At 38.7% G+C, this 24,445-nt stretch overlaps 1 protein-coding gene across 1 annotated transcript in view; it reads right to left on the bottom strand.

The window, feature by feature from the left end:
* The window catches only part of CNTNAP2 (contactin associated protein 2), a 1,392,626-nt gene that overhangs the window by 128,418 nt on the left and 1,239,763 nt on the right, over positions 1–24,445 (bottom strand). The window contains exon 16 of the mRNA XM_042806379.1: positions 4,026–4,196. Within this exon, the coding sequence (XP_042662313.1) occupies positions 4,026–4,196 (171 nt within the window). The remainder of the gene's footprint in view (positions 1–4,025; positions 4,197–24,445) is intronic.

The following is a 24,445-nucleotide window of genomic DNA, read 5'->3' as shown; positions in this document are numbered from 1 at the left end:
GGCTGTTTTTTCATCTCTGCTTTATGCGTGCTAGGTCTGTTCCCAACTTCTGCAACAAGGGGACTGAGGTAAAGGCAAAGGATTAATTAGGGCAATGGTCAGCTAAATCGTTTAGCAGTAGTAGGTGGGTCTTTTACAGCTAATACATGTATTTGATGGACCACAAAGCTTATTTCAGTTCACAAAAGTACTGCATACTAATAGCCAAGTCCCTGTCACCTCTCAGAGCAAGTGCCAGCTCTACTGCATGGACACAGTATAGTTATATATAGTGCAGACACTAAATTTCATAGGTGCTTTCAGGTAAAAAATGGGGGAGTAAATGAGGGGTTCTGAGAAAGACACCAATGTCATTTAAATGACATGCAAACTTTTGGATGGATTACTTTTATGAAGGATGTGGACAACAAGCTGGATGAGGCTGTTGCACTGGCAGCCTTTGTAGACAGCAGGTTATATAACTCTGGGTCCTAAAAGTAGGCCAAGGTTAAAGAAGGAAAAAAATGCCCATGGTGAGGGTAGAGGGGGTTTGTATAAATGAAACAATGGTGTTCTCAATGGTGTTTTTATAGGAAGAATGGATTTTAGGTTAAACCCTCCCAAAATTGTACAGGAAAGGTCTAAAAAAGAAAAAAAAAAATTTTCTTCCTCTAAAAAACAGTTTTATTTTAAAAAAACATCTAAAAATTTTGTCCAGAGATGTATGGTTTCTGGAAGCACCGCTTTACAGAAAAATTTATACCTTATCTAACCACTTGCTTTCTAAGCAGTCCTAGTCAACTGTCAGATGACCAGCCAGCTACAAAAAAAATGGGGTTCTGTAGATTTACTGATGTATGTAGAAACTGAGGCTTCAGGTAATTCTACATCTCTGCCAACTGTTCCACAAATGGCGACAAATACAATCCTGCCAGAGGAGCTGTTTGATAAATGGAATAAAGAAAGACTTAAACCACATTCATAGTAGCATTTTATCACTGTTTTTTTCATTACAGTCTTCCTTGTCAGCTGTTTGGAAAAGCTATTTCTTAAATCAGAGAAACATGTTCTTCCCTTTCTTCCTGTATTCCCTCTCTCCTCAGAGATGTCAATCTGGGGCTCTGCTGAAGCACATGGAGTTACTCTTTAAAATACTGCAAATTCCACCTCCTTTTCTTATAAATCTAGAGAGTTAGAAGACACTCTGTGCACTAGTTAAACCTTAAGAAGCTCCAAGACAACACACCAATAAAATAATTTAACGAGCATTCCTAGTGACAACTCTTGTGCTGAGAACAAAACACACAATAGCAAACTCCTTTCCAAAGACTTGAAGCTAAGAATTTTTATAGACTGAATGATTTGTTTCTCTAATGCATTCACCAAGTGCAGCAAGCTGATTAAAATACTGGATATTGTAGAACCTTTCAGTTCCTGGTCTGTAGAGCAAAGCTGATGCACCACTAACCATATACTACAGGTATACACAGATATTTCACACGTAACAGAAGAATAGAATATGCACTGTTTGCTGGCAGGACACTGACTTCAGCATTTTCCTTTTGGAACTGAAAAAAATAAAGCAATCAAGAACAGGTTTTGTAGGAAGTCATTCTTCTTCAATGAGAATTGTACTTGCGTGAGAAGGCAATGAACAGACAGAAGTAATGCACCGACTGTTTGAAGTGCAGCAGCTTACAGTGAATATGCGATGATGACCATTATGCAAAAACTTTTAATACCAAGTAGCCGTTCTACTAGAAAATTTTAGTGTTTAGCTAGAAAACAGCTTGGCAAAAGAAACTTTCTTTTGATTTTAGAGGTAATTCTGTAATTACCTTACTGTCTTAACTTTATGTTACAAATTCACATATTAATTTTACAGGATTTCTGTAAAGGGGAAGGAGACTTCTAAGAATCAGCCTATTGTAAGCCATGTTAGGAACTTCTGAAATTCTGAAGTTTTACTTTTCATTTGAATGAATTCCAAAAAAAAGTAAGTGCAGAACAAAGATGGAAACTTATAAGACAAATGTTCATTAAATAAATGTGTAATTCAGAAGAAAGTTGTTGGTTTTTTGTTTGTTTTTTTTTTTTTTTACTAAACCCACAGTATTCAACTCTTTTTGATTTTCCAGGAAAGAAAGGGTAGGGTGAATGAAATTTTATCAACTGAAATGCCTTGTACTTTCTAACAAATACAGTCAGGATAGTTTTAATCAAGCGTATTTTACTATTTTAAGCAGCAATAGTATGTTTGACCTTGCAGACTGTTTTTACGGATGATATTTCAATTTCTGCCGTCTAGAATTTGTAATCTAAGGTTTAGATTCAGGGCCATGAGGTAGAGGTTGAATTTATGCATATGCCAGATCACAGCAAAGACAGTGGATCTCAAGCATAGGCTTAATATTACACTCCTATTTAATGATATTCTGGGTACACTGGCACATGTTTTATTGAACTGATGCATCTATTCAGTGAGCCATTGCAAAATTACTATTATTTAAACTGTGCTGTGTTCAAAAGAATTACAGTCACTGCCAAGTCACCTTTTTTCACTGTTATTGTCACCTTTTAGGTATATGATCAGTATGACTGGTGTTTTAACTACAGTGGTTGAGAACACCTTCGATACAGTAGAAGAGCAAGAAGCTCTGGAGATGCCCACCTCAGCTGATTGTAAGTACTACTTAAATTCAAAGTGAAATTGGAAATAGCTGCTACTTTATTATTAAAGGGCTGTGCTCCTTATTAGTACAAATGAGACTGTTCCCCTTGACTTAATAGGAGCTATTTGGATTTGCACCAGTTGCAGATTACAGAAAATTCGGATTAAGTAGCATCAACTAAATTCCATGTAGAAATAGGGAAAGAAGTTGTCACCCATTTGGAATTTGACACTTTACTCCTACCTGGAGAGAAAATCTAGTCACATTTTAGAGGGGCCTCCTGGTGGTTTCTAAATTTCCTCATTCTGATTTGTATGTTTAGAGTCTGGAAGTGTTGAAAATGGCTTTTTCTTTTAAAATTAGATGTGTGTGTGTAAATCACATTGAATCTGCATAAAAATAGATTCTTTGGGGTATGCAACGAATTTATTCTCTTTCAACATTAGTGACTTTTGATGCTTACTTCTGTGCATCAATATTTAGAGCTGGGTCCTTCGCGTTCATGAGTAGCTCCTGCAGCAAAAGGCAACTCAGATGCTTTTCCCGGTGCTGGCATGTGGGGAGGCAGCTTGCTGCACTTGCATGACCCTGCTGCTGTAACGTGCTGCTACAGGCTGCAGTAACAGCCACTTGTAGCACAGCAAGCCTGTCACTGCTCCTGCTTATGGCAGGCTAAACTGGCTTGAGGGAGAACAGAGGAGACATAAAACATTTTTCCCTCCTAATTCAACTGCTTCAATTGCACTAAGCAGAATTTGGGTACAGCTGAGGATTTCGGCGCCTTCTTTGGAAAGTCTGCCCCTGAGCCAGTAAAAATGGTTTAAATAATAAAATGAACTTGCCTCTTGAAATCATTATGCTCTGTTTTTTAGATCAGAGGTTTTATAACAGGTAACCTTGATAAAGATTTATTTTTATGAGATTTTTTAGGGCTTTTATATGTCATATGCAAGTTTTCAGCTCTTTGGCTCCTTACAGTGCTGATTAGGATGATCTCTTTTTTCTTTCTTTCCCCTATTCCCAAAACAATTCTGAGATGAAATAGAAAAGCACAAAGACCTGAAGACACACAAAAGAAATAAATTTGACATGAAATTTTGAAAAATCTTTTCAGGTCAATTTAATTTTTATAACTGATTTTACCAGTTTTATTCTTCTTTGTTTTTCTCCCCTCAGTAAACAATCCAAATATGCTTCAAGTGCTCCTCCCATATAAGCCAACCTGAAAATATGTCAAGCAGCTTGATTTGGAAGTTTTTGCAGAATTTAGTGAGCTTACACATATTGAATTATACACATTTCTTGAAACCTACTACCTGACACAAACCCGCTTCAGGTGCCAATAAGAGTGATGGTAAGCAAATACATACTTACATTTCAGCTCCAGTTTGATGAAGTCAGTATTCCCCAGATTCTCAAGAAACACCCCATCCGAGGCTGATGTTTTGAAATAGAAAGAGATATCTGCACTGGTTTCCCCTTGGAAGGTGGAGAAGTGAAGGTAAGATGATGAAGTAATGAAAGAGGCCGCATTCCAGTAATTCCCTGCATGTCACAGACAGGAAAGACACATTTCAGCACTCTCTTGAAGCTGTCTGAAAAGCTGAAGCTTTTAATGTCAGTATATGGTACAATGTTGCCTACACTGAAAAAAAACCCGAACACCTTGATTCTAGTACCTCTTTTTGTTTTTCTGGGTATGGCTTGTCAGGTTTCAGAAGGTAGAGCAAGTTAATCATACATTATTTGCAAATTTTAAATTTATCATATTGATTCATGCCCAAATGTGTTGCTAGCACATGTTTAGTATAGTAACACTGACTTCATGGGAGATAGGATGAGCAGAACACTGATTTGGTGACTACCTCACCTCAGGCACTGTTTTCATTTCATATGTTGCCTCACATGGAACTTATCTGTCTTCAAATTTACTCTAAATTGCTACACCCATTTCTTCTGAAAATGCAGCCACATCTATTAGAAGTCTATTAATATATATCACAGGAAAAATATCCAATAAATGAAGCGAAGCAATACAGACACAATTAACATATGCCCCTGACAGTCCCCTAATATATTTCCACTGAAGAAATATCATAATTAATAGTATTCAAGAACTATAACAGTACTTTAGCATGCCAGTCAACATTCTGTGCAAGGTAGCATTACATTGCAAAGACAAAAACATTTGTAAGATATAGGTGATATGAAATTCTAGTTTCATCAGGATGCTTATGTATCCAGATTCAGAAATTTATTAAAATACCACTCATTAACTCACCACAGCTGAATCCTCAATATTCCAGCAAACAAATGCAATAAGAAACTACTTTCCATTCCAGTCAAAACTCCTGGAGATTGGTTTTCCATTATTTGATTACTGAACTAGGTGATAAGCGATTATTTCTCTGGTTAGCACTGGACTAATATGAATGAGTATGTTGAAGCTCCAAAAGCTCAACACTGCTTATATATGACCCCACTGGTCCACCCAAGTCCAAAGTGCTATAATTTGTGTAATTTATTAATCTCTATTCAAATTTAAATTGAACAACTAAATTAACAGAAGAAGACTTTAGGTTTAAATATGTCTTCTGTATTTCTATCCCACTCCCTACATTTAATTCTGCTTCTCAAGAATACAGAATAAGAGGATTTGGGAAAAGAAGCAGCTTTCCATTTACTTTAATGCTTCCCAGGAGGAAAGCTCTAAATGAGAGTTTGTGTATATGTGTGTACATGCATGTGTGAGCAGTGAAAAGGGGTTGAAATGGGTATTCATAACACAGTTATATAGCTTCTTTGTGAATTAATCAGTTAGGCTAGATCATCTATTTTTCAACATGTGTTACTATTTACCCTATTTAGACAAACTGGTAATTCCCAGAGTGAATATTATTAATGACTTCTGGAGAAATGTCAATACTCTTTGTAATATAAAAAAGCTTGGGCAAGAGAAGTCTGCCAATTAATTCTAAGGTCATTTTCTGAAAACATACCTAGTGGTAAAGCAACACAGATAAAACAGCACCAGAATTTCATTTTCATTCATGATCTTGGATCTCTTTCCATATCTCACATTCCAGAGTGTTTCCTCAGTATTAGTGTTGCTTATGGTCTAGGTGCATGAGTGCTTGGTCAATAATCTGTTAGTACAGGATCCAGATGGAGTTCCATATATGCTTTCCTACTTGCAGATGTACCTGGACATCTACATTTCCTTCTCCTGGGAGCTACAGATATATTAGATGCTGGTAGACCCTCAAAACAGGTTTTATTACACTTGCTGAATAAACTCATATGGAATAAGCAGGACTTAGACAAAAAGTCAGGAATACATTAACACAATCCTTTGTAAGGAATTAACTTAGCTGCTCTGAATAACCTTGTAAAAGTGTTTGCATGTCTTTATAAATTAAATGAGTTATTTAGACACCTAGATTTACATTCTCTGAATATTATCCAAGTTATAAACCTAAAACAGAAAGAACACATGACAAGCAAAAGAGCTGGGAGACCTACAGGGAACCTACTATGAAATTCAAGTACTAATGGAGACAAATACCTCTTCAGTGGGAAAGGCTCCCCAGCCACTTCACGACCCCAAATGAGAGCAGGGTGAGTATGCAGCTGTGTCACCGTCCAGCCAAACAGCACGGCTGCAATGGGCTCTGCTGCCAGGCCTCCTCCTGGCTGCAGACAGCCTTCCCACCAGCATGGCCAAGCCATCAGTCACTGCCTGCGAGTCCCGCGGTGGCGCCACATTTGCATCTTCTGGGAGCCTCACACAGCTCGCCAACTGCAAGTGAGACACTTATCCTAACTAATCACTTCACCGATGCACTGGCAACAGCTTTGTTGAAAGGAGCATATTTTTGTTTTATTTTGTCAAGTCCTGGCACAATGAGATTCCAGTCCTTTAACTGTCCCCTAAACTGCAATACAGTGTATTATTATCATTGCGATGAAGTAAATAAGAGTAGGAGCTGCTACATGAAACAGGTATTTATTTTGTAATATTTTATTCATATCTTTTCAATTATCTTGCAAACTTGAAAGCATTACATGTAATTTAACATAGTCTCAGTCTGCAATGCTGAGACACTCTGGGTTAAATCCTTAACCATGACAACACATAACCAACATGCAGGTTTGTCTTTACAGGGAATTAATTTTCAGTTGTATGTGACCACTCCTTTGTACAGTCAGAGCAGAAGATTTCACTTTCATAATTTTTAAAGTAAAATATAGATTTCAGAATTTTTGATTGGTATTGCTTGTGGATTTATTCAACAGGGTCCAGCCATATGGCTGAGATTTTAAACCATACCCACAGTACACTTACAAGTAGGACTACCACTACTGAGTACAACTGCAGAGCCAGATAGGCGGGTGAGTTCATAATGAAATGCATGTCACCATTTTGTTGAAACAAAGTCAATCAATTTTTATTTAGTGCTTGCTACATTTAGTCTACTGAAGAGGTCCATCACTAAGGATTTTACATTTCATTCGAAATGCTGTGATTTGACTCTGCAGAAAGCCTTGGCTGCAGATGCTACTGGTGAGAGGATAAATACAAACAGTGCAGATTGAATGGGAAAAAACTCAGCTTGAGAGAGACACTTTCAAAGACTATTCATAACAAATTCCTAAGAAGATAAAATCATGTTTTCACACATTGGTGTACATTCGTCTCAAGACACTTTCAGGGGAAAAAGACATTTTATTAAGAATACAATAGAAATGTTTTGCTCAACATATATAATGATTTTTATCATGAAATAATATCTTTTGATAGGAAAGGGGCTGCCTAAGGAAATCTTGAATAAAAATCCACTTTACACACATTATTATTGTTGCTTGCTATGAACCTTTGTCAGTCACTGTGCTTCAAAATTTCTTAGGCACATTGTCACTCTCCTTTCCTCAAATGGATTGAACAGATTGATCCTACAAGCATTTTTTTTCCCACTTTAAACTGAGCAAGAAATAGGTGAAAGAAACTGGGACTGCAACCACAGGTTAGATTTTATGGCAGCAGGGATACCAAAATAATAGGAGGTGGGAAAGGTAGTTTATTTAGAAAGAACACTCTAAATGCAAAATTTATAATCCATCCTGTTAATAATTACTGTGTCATGATTATTGCCTAGGCATAACTGGACCTTACGAAATGGTATGCTTATGAAACATGATTGAAAAAGTCTTGCAAGAATTGTTCTGCTTTGTAAGAAAGTCACTTGAGCTAGGAGGGATAGTATTTTTCAGGGACGCAGTAGGCTTGGAAACATTAAGATGGGGAAGGCAGAAGGTCTTCTATTTTGAAGTTGGGAAGAAGGAGGTGCTCAGAGACACACCATCCCTTTCTTTGCCCATTCTCCCTCCAGATAGCTAAAATACCATAAAAGCTAAGGAGGACTTCTACTATATAGTCTGAAATATAATATTTTAATTTTATTTTCTTCTTTGTAAGATCATCTGTAATTCTGCAATCAAGTCCACAGTTCTGTTGTACAGCTCTGTTGTTTTAAGATTGCTCATTGTTTAAATTTAATTTAAACCAATGAAACAGGTACAAAACATGCAGCTGTAATGGAAACACAAATATAAATACATCAAGGCACCAGAAAAGCCTTTTCAGTTGTTTGCAACCCAAGGTAAATATAGAGGTCACCCAAATATGGCTGTGTTTCTTAGAAAGTTGCATGTTTCTTGGTGATGGCATTAAGCCTTAGGACACAGGGCACACAGAGGCAGGCAAGGGAAGAGATGACCACGGCCCCAGAGGAAACTCTGTCATGGATGTTTGCCTGAATCCAAGCAGGGTTCATAGCAATTAGTTGTGCCAGAGGTGCTTCAGTGGACCACATAACAATTTGTTTTCAATTTGTGTCAAGGTTGCTCACATCTCTGGTTATCTGCTGTGGAAATTAAAATCCAACTCCTTAAGGTCCTGCAAAACAGCCTTACCTCTGTCTCATTAGTTTTGCTAGCCTTGAGTTACTGTGTTCTTTATAATTTTTATGGCACAAAGTGTCTCTTCTACTGCTCCATAAAGACTCAGTCTCAGACAGAACACTACACTATAATTACAAAAGTATGATTTTTACAAGAAGCACAGTAGTCTGTAGTCACAAGAAATCACCCAGACTACAAAGATTAATGAGAAGGGACACCTTGAATCTCAGATAAAAGCTTGTGCTGGTTTTGGCTGGGATAGAGTTAAGTTTCTTCACAGTAGGTAGTATTGGGCTATGCTTTGGATTTGTGTTGATAATTCAGGGATGTTTTAGGTACTGCTGAGCAGTGCTTACATAGCATCAAGGCCTTTTCTGCTTCACATACTGCCCTGTCAGCAAGTAGGCTGGGTGTGCCAAGAAGCTGGGAGAGGACACAGCCAGGACAGCTGACCCTAGCTGACCAAGGGATATTCCAGACCATATGGTGTCATGCTCAGCATATAGAGCTGGGGGAAGAAGGAGGAAGGAGGGGACATCTGGAGTGATGGCATTTGTCTCCCTAAGTCACTGTTACGTATGATGAAGCCTGGCTGCCCTGGAGGTGGTGGACCCCCTGCCTGCCCATGGGAAGGGGTGAATGAATTCCTGGTTTTGCTTTGCTTGTGCAAGCGGCTTTTGTTTTACCTGTTGAACTGTCTTTCTCTCAGCCCATGAGTTTTCTCACTTCTACTCTTCAAATTCTCTCTGCCATCCACTGAGGGGCAGGGAGAGAGTGAGTGACTGGATGGGGCTGAGTTGCTGGCTGGGTTTATAGCAAAGCTGAATAAAGACTTGAAGATTTTTCCCATTAAGTCCCACCTCAGGGAGGAGGAAGGAGATGGCTGCCACAAAACTGACAAGGACAAATTCACCTTGTTCTGAGTTATGCAACATGGACTGACATCTTTTAACGTGTGGTAGCTCTGTAACTTGATAACACAGAGCCACTGGGCTTATAGCAATCAGCCTTTCAGCTTCTCTCTTGCAATATTTTTTCCAGAACTCCCTTGCTAGCTCCCGTCAATATCTTCTTTCTTAGCATGATTGAAATTCATGCTTTAACACCATCAATTTCACTTTTACATTTAAACCTCATTGAAATGGATAATGGCAATAGCAGAACTGTAAAAGACGTCAGTGCTTTTAGCCCTGCTAGGCAATAGCACTAGAGAATGAATACTGCAATGTCAGGCAGCTCTTATGTATCACAATAGACCAAAAACCTCCAGGGCCCTCATCTGCAGCAAAACAGATTTTCTATCAAAACCGTTATGTGAATAAAATGTAAGAATAGTCTCCCATTTCAGAGAAGATGGATGTGTGAATGGAAAACTGTTCTGTGCCACAAAGTAATGGATTAAGATTATCCATACAATTATGCTCACCAAATCAAGGGGTTTTTTCCTTTTTTTTTTTTTTTTTTTTTTTTTTTTCATCCTGGGAGAGAAAAATCTACACGTGCACACTCAGAGCAGTTTCAGTGTCAGTACAGCAAAAATCACAGTTTTGATTCAAACCTTCAGATCTGCATCATGAGTGGAATTTGCCCTAATGAAACCCAAAATCACTGTTGGACTCTATCCAATTTCATTGTCAATGAAACAAGGGGGTAGAAGGAGGAAAGATATTTTAATCAAAAAAGAATGTCACAAGTCATTCAGGAAACAAAAGAAAATTAAAAGAAAAATGGCAGTGATTCTTGCACTGAGTTGTACCTTATTTTGAAAGGTATAACTTCAACCCCAAATGAAGGCAGGCCCTCTTCTGTCAATGGCACTAATCTGAGTGGGGCTGAGAGCACAGATTCAGTCTGAGCAGGAGGTGTGTATGTTGGGGGGGTGGGTCGGGGTGGAGGAGAAGAGCAAAGATGGCAAGTCGTTATCATCCTAAGTACTCTGTTATGAGGACTACAGTGCTTCTGGATTCTTCTTCCTCACTGAAGGAATTGCTTGGTGTAATTTTTGGTTGTGCTAACATGCATTTATACCTTTGTTCTTCAGTGGTGTGCAACTCCATGCCACATTTACTATATATTTTACCATACTACATTTAATGTATATATAACTTACTACATATGGTAAGTTCTGCATATATTCTTTGATTTCTTCGGTCCCCCTGAAATCAGTTTTGCCCAGATCCAGTCCTGAATTTATTTGATCTTTGGTGAGTTGTTTAAAGGCCTGAGATCCCCTGTATGAGTCAGTGCCCAGTCTCATACCATCCTTTGCCTGTACTCCTCTGCCCTGAATCCCATACTCCCACTTTTCAAACCCTCTGCTATCATGCCTGGTGTGTATTGCTCTGCACTGCATCATTATGTTAGCCACCAATATCTCATTCTGCACAAAATAACTACTTTTTACTAGTATCTGTATTAAAATGTGATTATACCATAAGAATATAAGTAAAACAAACTAGATATGGGCCACCCTGTCATTAGAAATAAATAATGTTTCAGTTAAACTGAGTAAACCAATACTTGAGGCAGAGCCCAAAAGAGTGAAAACCTGGCAAGCATGTGGCTGTGCATCCTCAGCACAACATCCACAGACTGTAACTGGAAAAGGCAATATTATATTTCTTGGGCTACAGATTTACGATTTATCAACACCATGGCAGAATGCCATTTGAAAAGAAGCATGTAAATTACTGCTTAATTTAAAATTAAGATGATAGTGCCCTGATTTACTTAATCCAAACATGAATCAAGAAAAATAAACTAAATGGAATTGTTACACAAGATGTTGGCTTAATAGCAGAAAGGTCCTTTGACAACACACAGGAAAAATAATCACCAGGTCAACAGATGAAGAATGTATTAACACTGAATAGGAGAGAACCGAATTACACCCTTTCAGACTAAATAAAAATATAGGTTAGATTTCAATTTTCAAGATAAAACTAGCTCTGCATCTTTCAACAAAGTAACAAATGGTTGGAAATCCATAGCAAAACCTGCTGAGAATACCAACACATATAAAGATGTGTTCAGAGTTAGCAAAACAGGAAAGTTAGCTCTGCTGTGATGACTGTCACATTAAAGACAATTTAGGTTTTAAAAGATAAATGCTAGGTTTTAGGAAAAAAAGTATTTTTTTTTACAATTATCTCAACTCTAGTAGGCTGTAGCATTGTAATGGAATGCATTTAGAATGGAATGGAATGGAATGGAATGGAATGGAATGGAATGGAATGGAATGGAATGGAATGGAATGGAATAGAATAGAATAGAATAGAATAGAATAGAATAGAATAGAATAGAATAGAATAGAATAGAATAGAATAGAATAGAATAGAATAGAATAGAATAGAATAGAATAATTCAGTTGAAAGGGACCAGCAATAATCATCTAGACTAACTGCCTGACCATTTCAGGGCTGTCCAGAAGTTAATGTATGGTGTTAAGGGCATTGTCCAAATGCCTCTTGAACACTGACAGCCTTGGAGTACCAACTACCTCTTCAGGAAGCCTGTTCCAGGGCTTGACCACCCTCTTGGCAAAGAAATGATCCCTCATGTCCAGTCTGAACCTTACCTGGCACAGATCTGAGCCATTCCCACATGTCCCTGGCTCCCAGGGAGAAGAGCTCAGCACCTCCCTCTCCACATCCCCTCCTCAGGAGGCTGTAGGGAGCAGCAAGGTCACCCCTCATCCTCCTTCTCTCCAAACTAGACAAACCCCAAGCCCTCATCTGCTTCTCAGAGGACATGCCTCACAGCCCCATCAGCAGCTTTGGTGCCCTTCTCAGGATGTATTCAAGTATCTTCACAACTTTTCTAAATTATGGGGCCTAGAACCACACACAATAGTCAAAATCAGGCTGCACCAGCACTAAATACAGCAGTATAACCCTCTCTTTTGACCGGCTGGCCGTGCTGGGTTGGATGCACCCCAGGATGGGGTTTGCCCTCTTGGCTGCCGGGGCACAACCCCTGACTCCTGCTGAGCCTCCTGTCAGCCAGCACTCCCAGACCCCTTCTGCGGGGCTGCTCTCCAGCCACTCCTCTGCCAATTTAGGCTTGTGTCTGGTGTTACTCTGTCCCAGGTACAGAATCTGGCATTGAAACTTGTTCGATTTCATCTCATTTACCACAGCCCAATGCTCCAATCTATCCAGACCCCTCTGCAAGGCCTCTTGTCCCTCAAGAGAGTCAACAGCACCTCCCACTTTGGTATCATCAGCAAACTTGTTAAAGGTGCATTCAGCTCCTGCATCCAGATCACTGATACAAATATGGAACAGATTTGGCCCTAGGACTGAGCCTTGAGGTGAATAATCACCATCAAGATGAAGCCCCGTTCACTGCAACCCTTTGAACTCTGACCTTCAGCCAGTTCTTCACCCAGTGCACTGTGAACCCACTCCTCCCACAGTTGGACAGCTTTTCCAAAAGGATGCTGTGAGGGACAGTATCAAAAGCTTTACTAAAATCCAGAAAAATTACATCAGGTGACCTTATTATAGAAGGATATCAAATTAGTTAAACAGGACTTTCGCTTTGTGAACCTGTGTTGACTGTGCCTGATAATTGCCTTATTCTTTAAATGCCTTTCAATAGTACCCAGTATAATCTTCTCCATATTTTTTTCAAGAACTGAGGTTAGACTAACAGGTCTGTAGTTCCCTGGGTCTGCCCTCACAGCCTTCTCATAAACTGGAAAAATGCTGGCTAGCTTGCAGTGAGTGATGACCTCACCAGGCTCCCAAGACATTTGGTAGATGATTGAGAAGGGTCCTGCCAGAACATCTGCCAGCTCCTTCAGTAGTCTGGACTGAATCCCATCAGGATTCATGGACTTGTGAGCATTCAGCTGATACATCTGGTCCCTGACAATTTCAGTGGCCACAAACAGAATGTCACTGTTCCTGCAGCTGTGGTCCTCTGGCTCAGGGAACTGGGCAACCCAAGGTCTGTCAGTATTATTAAAGACTGAAGCAAAAAAAGCATTGAATGCCTCCACTTTTTCTTCATCTTTATTAGTCAGGTGACCATCTTCAACAAGTATCAGTCCAATGTTTCCTTTAGACCTCCTCTTACTATTAAGGTACTTAAAAAAGCCCTTCTTGTTGTCTGAAAAAAACACTGACCAGTTTCAATTCTAATTGAGCTTTGGCTTTTTATGTCTTCTCCCTGCATAAATGAACCACAGCTCTATAATCTTCCTGCAAAGTCTGACCTTGCTTCCAGAGATTTATTTTTCTTCCTGACCTTCACGAGGAGTTGTCTGTTCAGGTAAGATGGTCTTCTGCCCTGTTTGCTTCACTTTCAACACTGGAATTCTAGAAGCTCTAGAATCTAGAATTGAGGAATTCTAGAAGCTCCTGTGATTCTAAAATGCGGTTCTTGAAGACTGACCAGTACTTGTGGACTCCTAAGCCCTCAAAAACAGATTCCCATGGTACTCTGCTAAATATGTCCCTGAATAGCTTAAAGTTTGCTCTTCTGAAGTCCATGGTAGCAACTCATGTTCTTTTTTCTTGTTACACTGAAAATTTTACACTCAACCATTTCATGATCACTGTGGCCAAAATAGCCACCTACCATCACATCCCCCATGAGTCCTTCTTTATTCACAAAGAACAAGTCTAGGAGGACATCTTTCCTAGTTGGCTCACTGAGTACCTGTGACAAGAAGGTCTTTCACAAACTGCAAGAATTTCCAAGACCTGCTCATCACAGCATATTTTGGCTGATCTAAGTAAAACTGGTTTCTTCTAAAGAATGGGAGTGTTAGAAACCCTGAGAGATGTAAGGAATCTGGAAGAATTGTACTGACAGTCCACCTCTGTTAGGATTTACAGGAGGCTTGCAGGAGTCTAGAGTTTCAAAGCCAGGAACAGATCAGTATGTTCAGATGCAGACAAACAAGAAAGTACATTTGAACTGAAAAACTGTGCTTATGTTTTTTAACCTCTTTGATTTCTATACTGCACGTCAAACTGAAAGTAATACCTTGAGGCTTCTCTTCTGGAAGTTCATTGCATGCGCCTTTTATCAAAGTGAGATCCTGAAAAGGTTAACTGTCTTTGTGCATTTGGGTGGTGATCTTCTACTGATGCTCTTGACTCCTTCACTTGTGGGAAGGTTGTTAGGTGTCCACTTGTAGACCTTTGCCACCTCTTCTTTTACTGAAAATGCTGAAAGTCCTGCATGCCTGCCACTGCTCTGATAATGGTTGAACTCATTACAGAATTTGGCACCTTTTCACACAGGTCCAAGGTCTGAAGCCCCAATGTCCTTTATACAGAACAAGATACTGAGGAGGAGGTAACTGTCATTCAGGAATTACAAATGCAGGCTAGCCTTAAATTGCTTATTTAGAAATGAAAATATGTCTGTCTTATCTGGGATCAACTTGAGTAGTATGGTCAGTAATGAAGGTCATAAACCAGCTTACATTAAGATTGCAGTAAGACAGATAGCAGTGTATCTCCTTGCTGTAATAAATTATCTGTTTTCATAAAGATTCTCAAGTGACATAACACTTACAAGACATAGATCAATGGATATAAACACAGATGTTAACGTTTATTTTACTCTGCCAGTCACTATATTTGCTGAGTGAGGGAAAAGTGTAATCACATTTATCAGTGAAATACTGGAGTCAATGAAACAGATTCAGTGATGCAGAAAAGTTTCCAGCATCTGCTGTGTTACCTGCAATCATCTTTGGAAGATCATTTTTCAAAAGTCTTGCCTCCTGGTCACAATGACTAATCACGATGCATACCCTGTCACTGCTGGCATCATCACTTTCATCCATCTAAAGAATGAAAGGTCCTGATCTGGCATGGTTTACAACCTGGAGCTGTGTAATATACTGATGGAGCTTTAATGATGCATGTAAACGGGTGTCCTTTCAAGGGAATTTTTTTAAACAATAACTGACCTGCAAACATCAGCTTGATCACCCCTGTGCCACAGTGTGTAGGAACCCTACCATGATGACAGAATGGTAAACTTTAAATACAGGAACCTGCTGTTGTCTACAAACCACGTTACTAACTATGAGGAGCTGATTATCTATTGCCTTGTGTTGTCTAGATTTGGGTGTTTATAGCTGTGAAAAGTTTGTCACTCTCTTCTGGTAATACTGCATAACCACCACGTTATCAGTACGTGACTGTGCAAGATGCAAGGCAAAGACACAAGGACAATAATGTAACAGTGATCCTTCTTAACAGCTCAGGTCTTCTGTCATACTAAATCTATTCTCTGTACTGTAAAGGTGAACTGCAGGAAAGGGTAGTTCTCAGACCCCTCCTTTCTGTTCTCCAGATCCTTGGATAGGTATGTGGACAATGAGATGCAGCTCTAGAGTTCAGTAGAGGCATAGAGACATCGCACTGTCCCAACATCAGGTGGACCACATGATCCAATCACCATTTCTACTTCTACCATTCCCATTTGCTGTCCATGGCATGACTTTTTATAAGAAGGATGTATTGATTAATCTCTACACAGCTCTCCCTCTCTCAATTTTCTCATTTCTGAAGGAAAGTTTCTCTGCTTAGGGTGAAATTTTTGCTCCTATGTGTGGTTTCAAAGTCACTGGTTTTTGGCTATGGATCTGGCCTGTGTCCTGGCTCTTTAGCTATCTGATTTGTGTTATCCTTGAGCAGCTCCACTAATGGAAAATATTCTTCAGAATTAAAATGCACAATGCAATTCAGTCTTGATGTAGCACATGAACTATTCCTCATGTCACTGATTCCAGAATTACCTGTTATTCAAAGAGATCATTGAATTATTTTGTTTGATCTTCTATTACTGGATGGATTTCAGAGCCTTCTGAACTAAAACTGAGAATATTTAACTCACAAAATATGACTAGTTCCTTTCATGAATCATAGTCCTCTGAGCTTTGGTGAAACCTATGGCTAAAACCACTTGCTTGAAGTATTAATTTAATTCAGCAGGTGCACTAATACAAAGTTATGCTGTTCTACTGTAGAAATATACTTTCAATGACTCCTTTGTTCATGTTGCAATCCCAATACCACAGAAATTAATAAATACTTAAGATGTACATCAAATCTACAGTTAAGGAGTAAAACTAAGCTTCATATGGTGCTACTCCAGTGTTATGTCACTGTAACATTATACCAGGTGCAACTTCCCATAATATATTTTCTAGGCACATGTTTTTTACTGGTGGTTGCTATTTATACTATCTAGGCCATCAATTAAGAGCGTTTGTGGAGAATTTGAATCCTAGAGACATCCTGTGCCGAATCCAAACAGCCAAATGCTTAACACCTCTGTGGCCTCCCAGTCCTAGTCTACTCTAAGAACTGAGAAGAATCAGTGGAGTCTACATTACAGTACCATTCCACCCCATAAACTGAAGCTTTGTCTAGAACACCTGCTGTATTGAATGCTCTGGCCCTGGACACACTCCTCGATATGCCTGTGTTGACCTAGCCGTTCCCCCTTCAGTTGTTAATATCAGACTCTTCAAGAGGGTATTTGAAAAGTAATTTTACAATTCAATTCTAGATCATCTATGGCAGAGAAACTTCTCATTTTGGCTGCATTTGAGCCATTCTTCCGTTTGCTGCCAGTTCCTTACCTTTAAAATAACTCATTAAGACTATCACTGTGCCCAAATATCTTACTGTGATCTTACTATATCTTATGCTATCTCAGCAGTGTTCTAAATCATAGAATGTAAAGGAAGAATACTTGTAAAATTTCAGTTTTAAAAAAGGAAGCTTCCTGTATTAACTGGTCCCTTAGAGCCTTGTTCCTGGCTATACATGCTTTATTCAACTTTTTAAGTCTTAACATTACCTCTAGTGCCATTGTTATGCACTAGAGGTGCATAACAGACAGTAAAGTTACATGGGCAGTTACTCAGGTGATCTCACAAACTGCAGCTGTCACTCTTTGATCAGTCATTGGCTAGTCACTCTTCAAATACCGTACAAGTGATGCAGGAAAATATATGTAGTGTAATAGCAAATCTAAACCAGAACCCTAACTAGAATTTTTTTAGACTAAATAGGTCACTGTAAGGAGAGAGAAGAATGGTTCTATTTTTCTATTACAGTCTTGTTGCAGTCAGTCATAAAATTCTTATGGACTTGAGCGGTAGCAGCACTGAGACTGAGGATCTTAAATGTGTGTGTGTTCCTTCCTTCCTTCCTCTTCTGAGGTGAAGAAAATATCTCTTCTCTTTTTTTCTTTATAAGGCCTTTTTGAATCTTGATCTTGTAGGACTGTCAACATATGCAGAGAACTGAGGTTACAATCTTGGGCTGCAAGAGGCAGCTTCTTTTCTTGAAACAGGGCACTGAAGTTGGCTGGAATTTGAACACACTACTGTGATACAAGTGTCAACAATAAATTTCCATGAGTTTACTTCTTACCTTTCACATTATCTAAATGCTTTGCTGTTGTGTGAAGTCATTAAATGAGTGTCAAAACATTAAAAATAGAGAACACAATTCTGAACATTGTTCCACCTGCTCAAATAGCAACATACCAATGCAACAACATAATTTATGGATAAAATTATATACATATGTAAAGGAAATATCTATCAACTCTTAAAAAGCAAAGATGACAAATATTTCACTATGTGTTAAGAAGTAAATCCTTCTTCACAGTGCTTGATAACCCTGCATGAGTGTAATTATCTTGTGATGACCATGATACCTATCATGTTGCATTACTTGTTATAACATTTCTTTCCAATTATAATAAACGTAATACATTGATAATTTTTCTCAGGTGATTTTTAGTCAGGCTCTGCTTGAGCCTTGAGTGCCACTCTGTCACTTGTGAAATCATGTAGCCCAAATCAGAAGGCTCCTTACGACTCCACTTATCAGAGAAATAAATAAGTATTTGCCATTGAGAGTTCTAAAGTTTTTGAAAGGGAACATCACAGCCATGCTTACTATCACATACTAGATAAGGCATTTGGTGTTGAGAAAGAGTTTAGGCTATGTTAAAGAATAGGACTTTGGTCTGTATTTGGTATAAATAAGAAACTACTCACAAGCTGTGAAGAAGCTGGGCTGTTTGACAACAGAGGTGTACTTCACTTTGATATGTGAAATCTTTCTTCTGCCAGAGGGAAGAATGGTACTCTGACACTGTATCTTACAATTTTCTTGATCGGGAAGAGGTAGTCTTTGGAAATGGCAATCTTAAATCACATAAGGGCACAAATGGACCAAAATTTTCTTGTATTGGATCAACTGAATCTTCAAATATACAGTTAAAAGGTAGTCTCGGAGGAAAAATCTGGCTGCACAGAAACTGATATGAATCAGGATCTCATTTAGGGAAAACACCTAATTACTTAGGAAATTGTTGTTGCATGAGAGCCTCTGTTCTTGAAGAAAATCCCCTGAAGGATAGGAACAGATGCAGTGTTTCTCTAACATGACATGAGTCAAGAAATGCCTTGGACTAAAGTGAGAGCTAACCCTGGAGATGGAAGCACTCAAGGTGTGTGGGTACACCCAGGCCACTGGAGCATGTACACCTATTCAGGCACTGAGATGGAGGACTTGTGAGTTGAGAGAAGTTGGACAGCACAGCCTTCCCATACCCAGCACTAAGACAGTCCCTCTGCATTGCAATTCTTCTTGTCATTTAGTTGTACGAGCTCAGCTGGGGTTCATTAGTGTATCTAGTGCTGCCCTGCGCCTTGTAAACTTAATGTATGCTTCTACTAATTACCTCAACTGCAGTTTGACCCTCTAATTAGGGTTGGTCTGGCTCAGATTCAGCCTTCATATTAGTTACTATAATGAATACTATTCTTGGTCCTCCCTTCTCAGACTATAAATAGACAGCCTGTAACCAGCATTGCATGTTTCCTGTGTAGTCATCGCTAACAGACAGAACAGTTGGTAAACTAGACTTCTGATGGTGAATTTTGGTGATATCAAGTCTTTTCATGTGATGGTAGGTCACCTTCTCAGCCATCTTACACTGTTTGCTTAAAAACATACTGAACAAAGTGTTTGGCTTCAACCTTTGCCAGCTCTGATTTGGGCATACTTCACCTGGTCTGCTTCTGTACTGTGTTTATAGCCATTTGTTTCTGAATTCTCTATGCATTCTTTGGCAGCTCATATTACACATAAGCACAGATTAAAATAGAAACTTTGATGAGGAAGAGTCAAATGGAACTCTGTCTTTACAATGAAAGGAAAACTGGCATCCATGTTTTCTCAGTGTAAGCGAACAGTTTTAATATACATTATTATGTACACCTGTCAGTATTTGTCAGCAATCCAGGGTCTTCTCATTTTTCTCTAGATATAATACTTATTCTCCTGTCTCTCCAGTGGCAGCACTCTCAAAGGCAAATAATGTAGTATCATATAAGGATACTAGATTCTTCTCCCACATCCCTTCTTCTCCCTCCCTCCTTCCTTCTCCTTCTCTGAAAAAAACCCACCCCAAACAAACAAACCAGGAAGAATAAAGACTACCAATTAATGATAGATTAAAATTTGATTTTTTTTTCCCTAGGAATATGAATGAAAAAAAGGGTTAGCTAACAAAGGGTTAACAAAAAATCATCTCAGAGCTTGGTGTCTGCTGAGCTCACCTTGTTTCAGATTTCATTACTGAGTTTCTAGCAGAATAGTTGTACCTGCAAAATGTCCTTTCCCTCCCATCTGCTGAGCACAGTAAGCAAGCTGCTGCAAGTGCTGAGGCAATGGGGGCTGGGGAATTGGATGGCAGCAAAGAGGATTACTCCAGCTGTATCTAAAACTGTATGAATTCTGTAGAGAGAGAGCAACAAGTCCTGCTTCAGAATAAGGCTGACTGGCTTTTCTAAAAAAAAGGATCATGACTCAGTGAAAAGCTTCAACACTCAGAGGAAGGAAAGAAACATGTTTATAGTCTTCATATAAGTAACATAAGAACAATTCTGTCCATAAATACTTATTGAGAAAAGTACACAAATAACAGATATTAAAAGCTTATTTTTCAGATTAAACCTGTCCTGACAAGCTTTTGTTTGTTTGTTTGTTTGTTTTACTCTATATGATAAATAATTATGTAATTTCTTTGGCTTTCACTTATTACACTAGTATTAGTTATATTTTTACTGAGCAAAATCACATCTTCTTTTACAAGTGTATATCTGAGCTATTTCCTTTAAGAGACACCACAATGAAAAGCCAAGTTCTACAGTTCCAGTGACAGTTGATACTGTTTGCCCAATTACAGGGCAGAGGAACTTAGAAGCATCATACCAAGGTTTAGCACTATGTATGTTTTCATTGGCTATACAATAGCATTAGCAGTCTTTCCCTTCAGGGAAAGAAATGTTGCAGGTTACCAAATCAGTAATATTCTATTCTATTCTATTCTATTCTATTCTATTCTATTCTATTCTATTCTATTCTATTCTATTCTATTCTATTCTATTCTATTCTATTCTATTCTATTCTATTCTATTCTATTCTATTCTATTCTATTCTATTCTATTCTATTCTATTCTATTCTATTCTATTCTATTCTATTCTATTCTTTCTTCAAATAACCGAAAGAGCAAACATCCCCCAAGTCAACAGATAAATTTATGGTTAAAAGATGATTATTTGCAAAGCCATTTGTTTTTTGCCCTGCCAAAAGTAAGATGGTAAGCCAAAATCTAGCCTTCATCTTTGTAAACTTCTAGCTTTGTATTTTCCTCTTTTGTTATCACTTTTTTTTTTTTGTTTGTTTGTTTGAAAATCAGTATCATCCCCCTTCCCCACTGCCTCATCCACACATCTATAAATCTTGGCTTGAAAAAGAATTAAACACGTTTTTAAATCAGCTGATTATCTGCAGTCTAGTGCAATCTGGTAACCAAACTCATCTTAATCTTGTGCCATCACCTAGATAAAATGCTTTTCAAAAACAAAAAATGATAGGAGAATTGTGTGCCAAATTTCACTTTAAGACAATATGGATCCCTTTCTTTAATGAGACTAACCATCATTTCATTTAATTTCATAAATAAGATTGCTCTTTAAAATGGATAGGACATATTCTGCTACTAATTATGGATGCAAATCAGGAAATGGTGTAATGACCTTAATAGCTTTTAGTCTATTTACAATTCGAATATGCCACTGCTATAAAATCTTTTCATCTTATCCAACTTATTTAATGTTATAAGGAATTTTATCTGACACTACCATAACTGAAGAGAGAGATGGTCGGAATGAAAAGCCTGAGGAAAAAAATCTGTATGTACACAAAGCTTTGAAGGGCCTTTTAAAGCTCTGCGCAAATTGTCTGCTTAAGCTTTACAACAATATGGCAAGCATGGCTTTTCCTCCTGGATGCAAAGCCTAATGCCAAGTTTTCTGTTTGCCTTAACTCCTGTGAGCGTTCCTGTTGAGCAGCTTTAGCAGACCAGCCTCTCAACATAAAAGATTAAACCTGTTCTCATGTTCCCATGAGTTTTAATCTTGAGGGAAGAAGAAATCAAAATGATTGAAAAGGCAACATGAAGAGTCACATCTAGCCATGGAGGGTAATAAACAAGTATAAAAAGCTTTAGATATTGACATGATCTGATGTTACTTCTGCTCGAAGGTGGCTTAATCACAGGTTTCTGCACAAAAAGGATCCAGACTTTGAACAATTGTGCTGGGCTTGCTGCCAGCAAACATCATAACTGAGTGCTGCTATCAGTCCTTCAGAAAAGAAAAGCAGAAAAAAAGTTAAAAAGGAAGAGTTCTTGTCCTTCTAATAAGCTTGGCATGTGAACATGCTTGTAAGAGAGATACCCACACGAAATCCTAGATTTTATCTTAAACTGAACTCTGGCCTTGGTTCCACACAGGGCTTAAATATAGGCTTGTCTGAAGGAAAACACTACTAATCAAATACGTCCATATTTTGATAGTCTGTGCCTTCTGCAAAAAGGCTGAGGAAGAGAAACTGGTACCTGCCTAAATGGCCACTATCCATTTGAGACTCAAGTAGTGCCTGTCAGCTACCAGGGAAAGGGCCAGAAAAAGATAAAAACTCAGGATTAGTTAGCCTAGAGCAGTAAAAACAAATGACCAAACAAAAAACCCAGTCAGAAAGCCTTAGCTTTTGTTGGGGGGAATAATTCACATCAACAAAAGCTTTTTCTGAAGGAAAGCTGATGGCCCTCAGAGTTGTTGTCTCTTGTTTATCTCCTTCTTGCTCCAAAGCACATCTCATTATGAAACTTTCTCTTCTCCAAGCTTCTTCATCAGATGCACCAACTCCATGTCTTGCCTATTCATCTACCACTGTATTAGTTCCTTCAGTATGTACATCCCAGGGAACACGCCAACAGCATTTAATCAGAAATTTTTATCAGAAATGGTGTTTGTATCAGAAATAGTGTGGCCAGCAGGATTAGGGATGAGATCATCCGCCTGTACTCAGTACTGGTGAGGCCGGACCTTGAATACTCTGTTCAGTTTTGAGCCCCTCATTACAAAAAGGACATTGAGGTGATGGAACATGTCCAAAAATCAACAATGCTGGTGAAGGGTCTAGGGCACAAGTCTTACGAGGAGCGATGAAGGAACTGGGCTTGTTTAGTCTGGAAAAGAGGAGGCTCGAGGGAGACCTCATTGCTCTCTACGACTACCTGAAAGGTGGTTGTAGAATTGGATGTCAGCCTCTTTTACATAGTAACAAGAGGTTTAGATCAGATATTAAGATAAATTTCTTCACAGAAAGGGTTGCCAAACATTGGAACAGGATGCCCAGAGAAGTGGTTGAGTCACCATCCCTGGAGGTATTTAAAATGTGTGGACGTGGCACTCGGGACTTAGTGGTGGGCTTCGTAGTGCTAGGTTAATGGTTGGACTCGATCTTAAGGGTCTTTTCTGACCTAAATGATTCTAAGAATCTGTGATTCATGTACAACTTCTGAGGTGAAAGCTGGAACTTGTGCCTCTTCTTTCTTTTCAGGAGCAATGATTGGTGTGTCCCCTTGGCCTATCCTTCTTCTTCAGCGTCAATAATAATAATATCAATAATAATATCAATAATAACAATAATAACTAACTATCCACAATACTGAATAAATATTCTTAATAATTGATAATAATTGTTAATTATTAATAATGATTAATGATTGTTGTTTATTATTTTTATTTCCTGCTTCAAAAGCTTTCAGATAATGCTAACTCTAGAAACACTCTAGTATTTAATGGAATCTAAAATTAAATCCCAGGCAGTAGCTGAAAATTAAGAAGTTGTTAAGTGGCTAAGGAAAAGCCAACCTGTGGCTTTACTGGTTGCTCAGACAGGTTCCTAAAAGGTGGTGGACTGTCTCTCTCTTCCCAGCAATTTCTGGCCACTAATGGTTTTTCCAACTTGTAAGAGACTACAGAAACAGCAGTTAGATGACAAACAACAAACAGTTGGAAACCAATGACTTGCCACAGCATTTATCTAGTATCTGCACTGTCTATAGTGTTTTTACTACAGGCCTGAAATTTTCTGTTTGTATCTGACCAACCGAGGCTCTTTAGATAAAAATGCTTCTCTCTGCATGACCTATGCTGCTGAGTCTGTGCCTATTTCTGTGATCTCCATCACACAAGAAGTTTGAACATTAATCCATAGAGCAGGTGAGTTGACTGTGTTTTCTATGTACCATTGCTAACTTGTTTCCTCGGTTTGAGGTTTTTTTACAGCTTTGTTACTGTTTCTCATGTTGCTGCTAGATTGCTGCACATCTGCAGAGGTGTCGTCTTATCTTTTTGGCCCATACGACTGCAACCACATTAATTCTCTGGCCAGTCGGAACCCACTCTCTGGCTCTG

Source organism: Tyto alba, unplaced genomic scaffold (genome assembly GCF_018691265.1).
Source record: "Tyto alba isolate M040663 unplaced genomic scaffold, T.alba_DEE_v4.0 Super-Scaffold_46, whole genome shotgun sequence".
In the NCBI taxonomy this organism is placed as follows: domain Eukaryota; kingdom Metazoa; phylum Chordata; class Aves; order Strigiformes; family Tytonidae; genus Tyto; species Tyto alba.
This window is presented reverse-complemented; position numbering and strand designations above follow the sequence as displayed.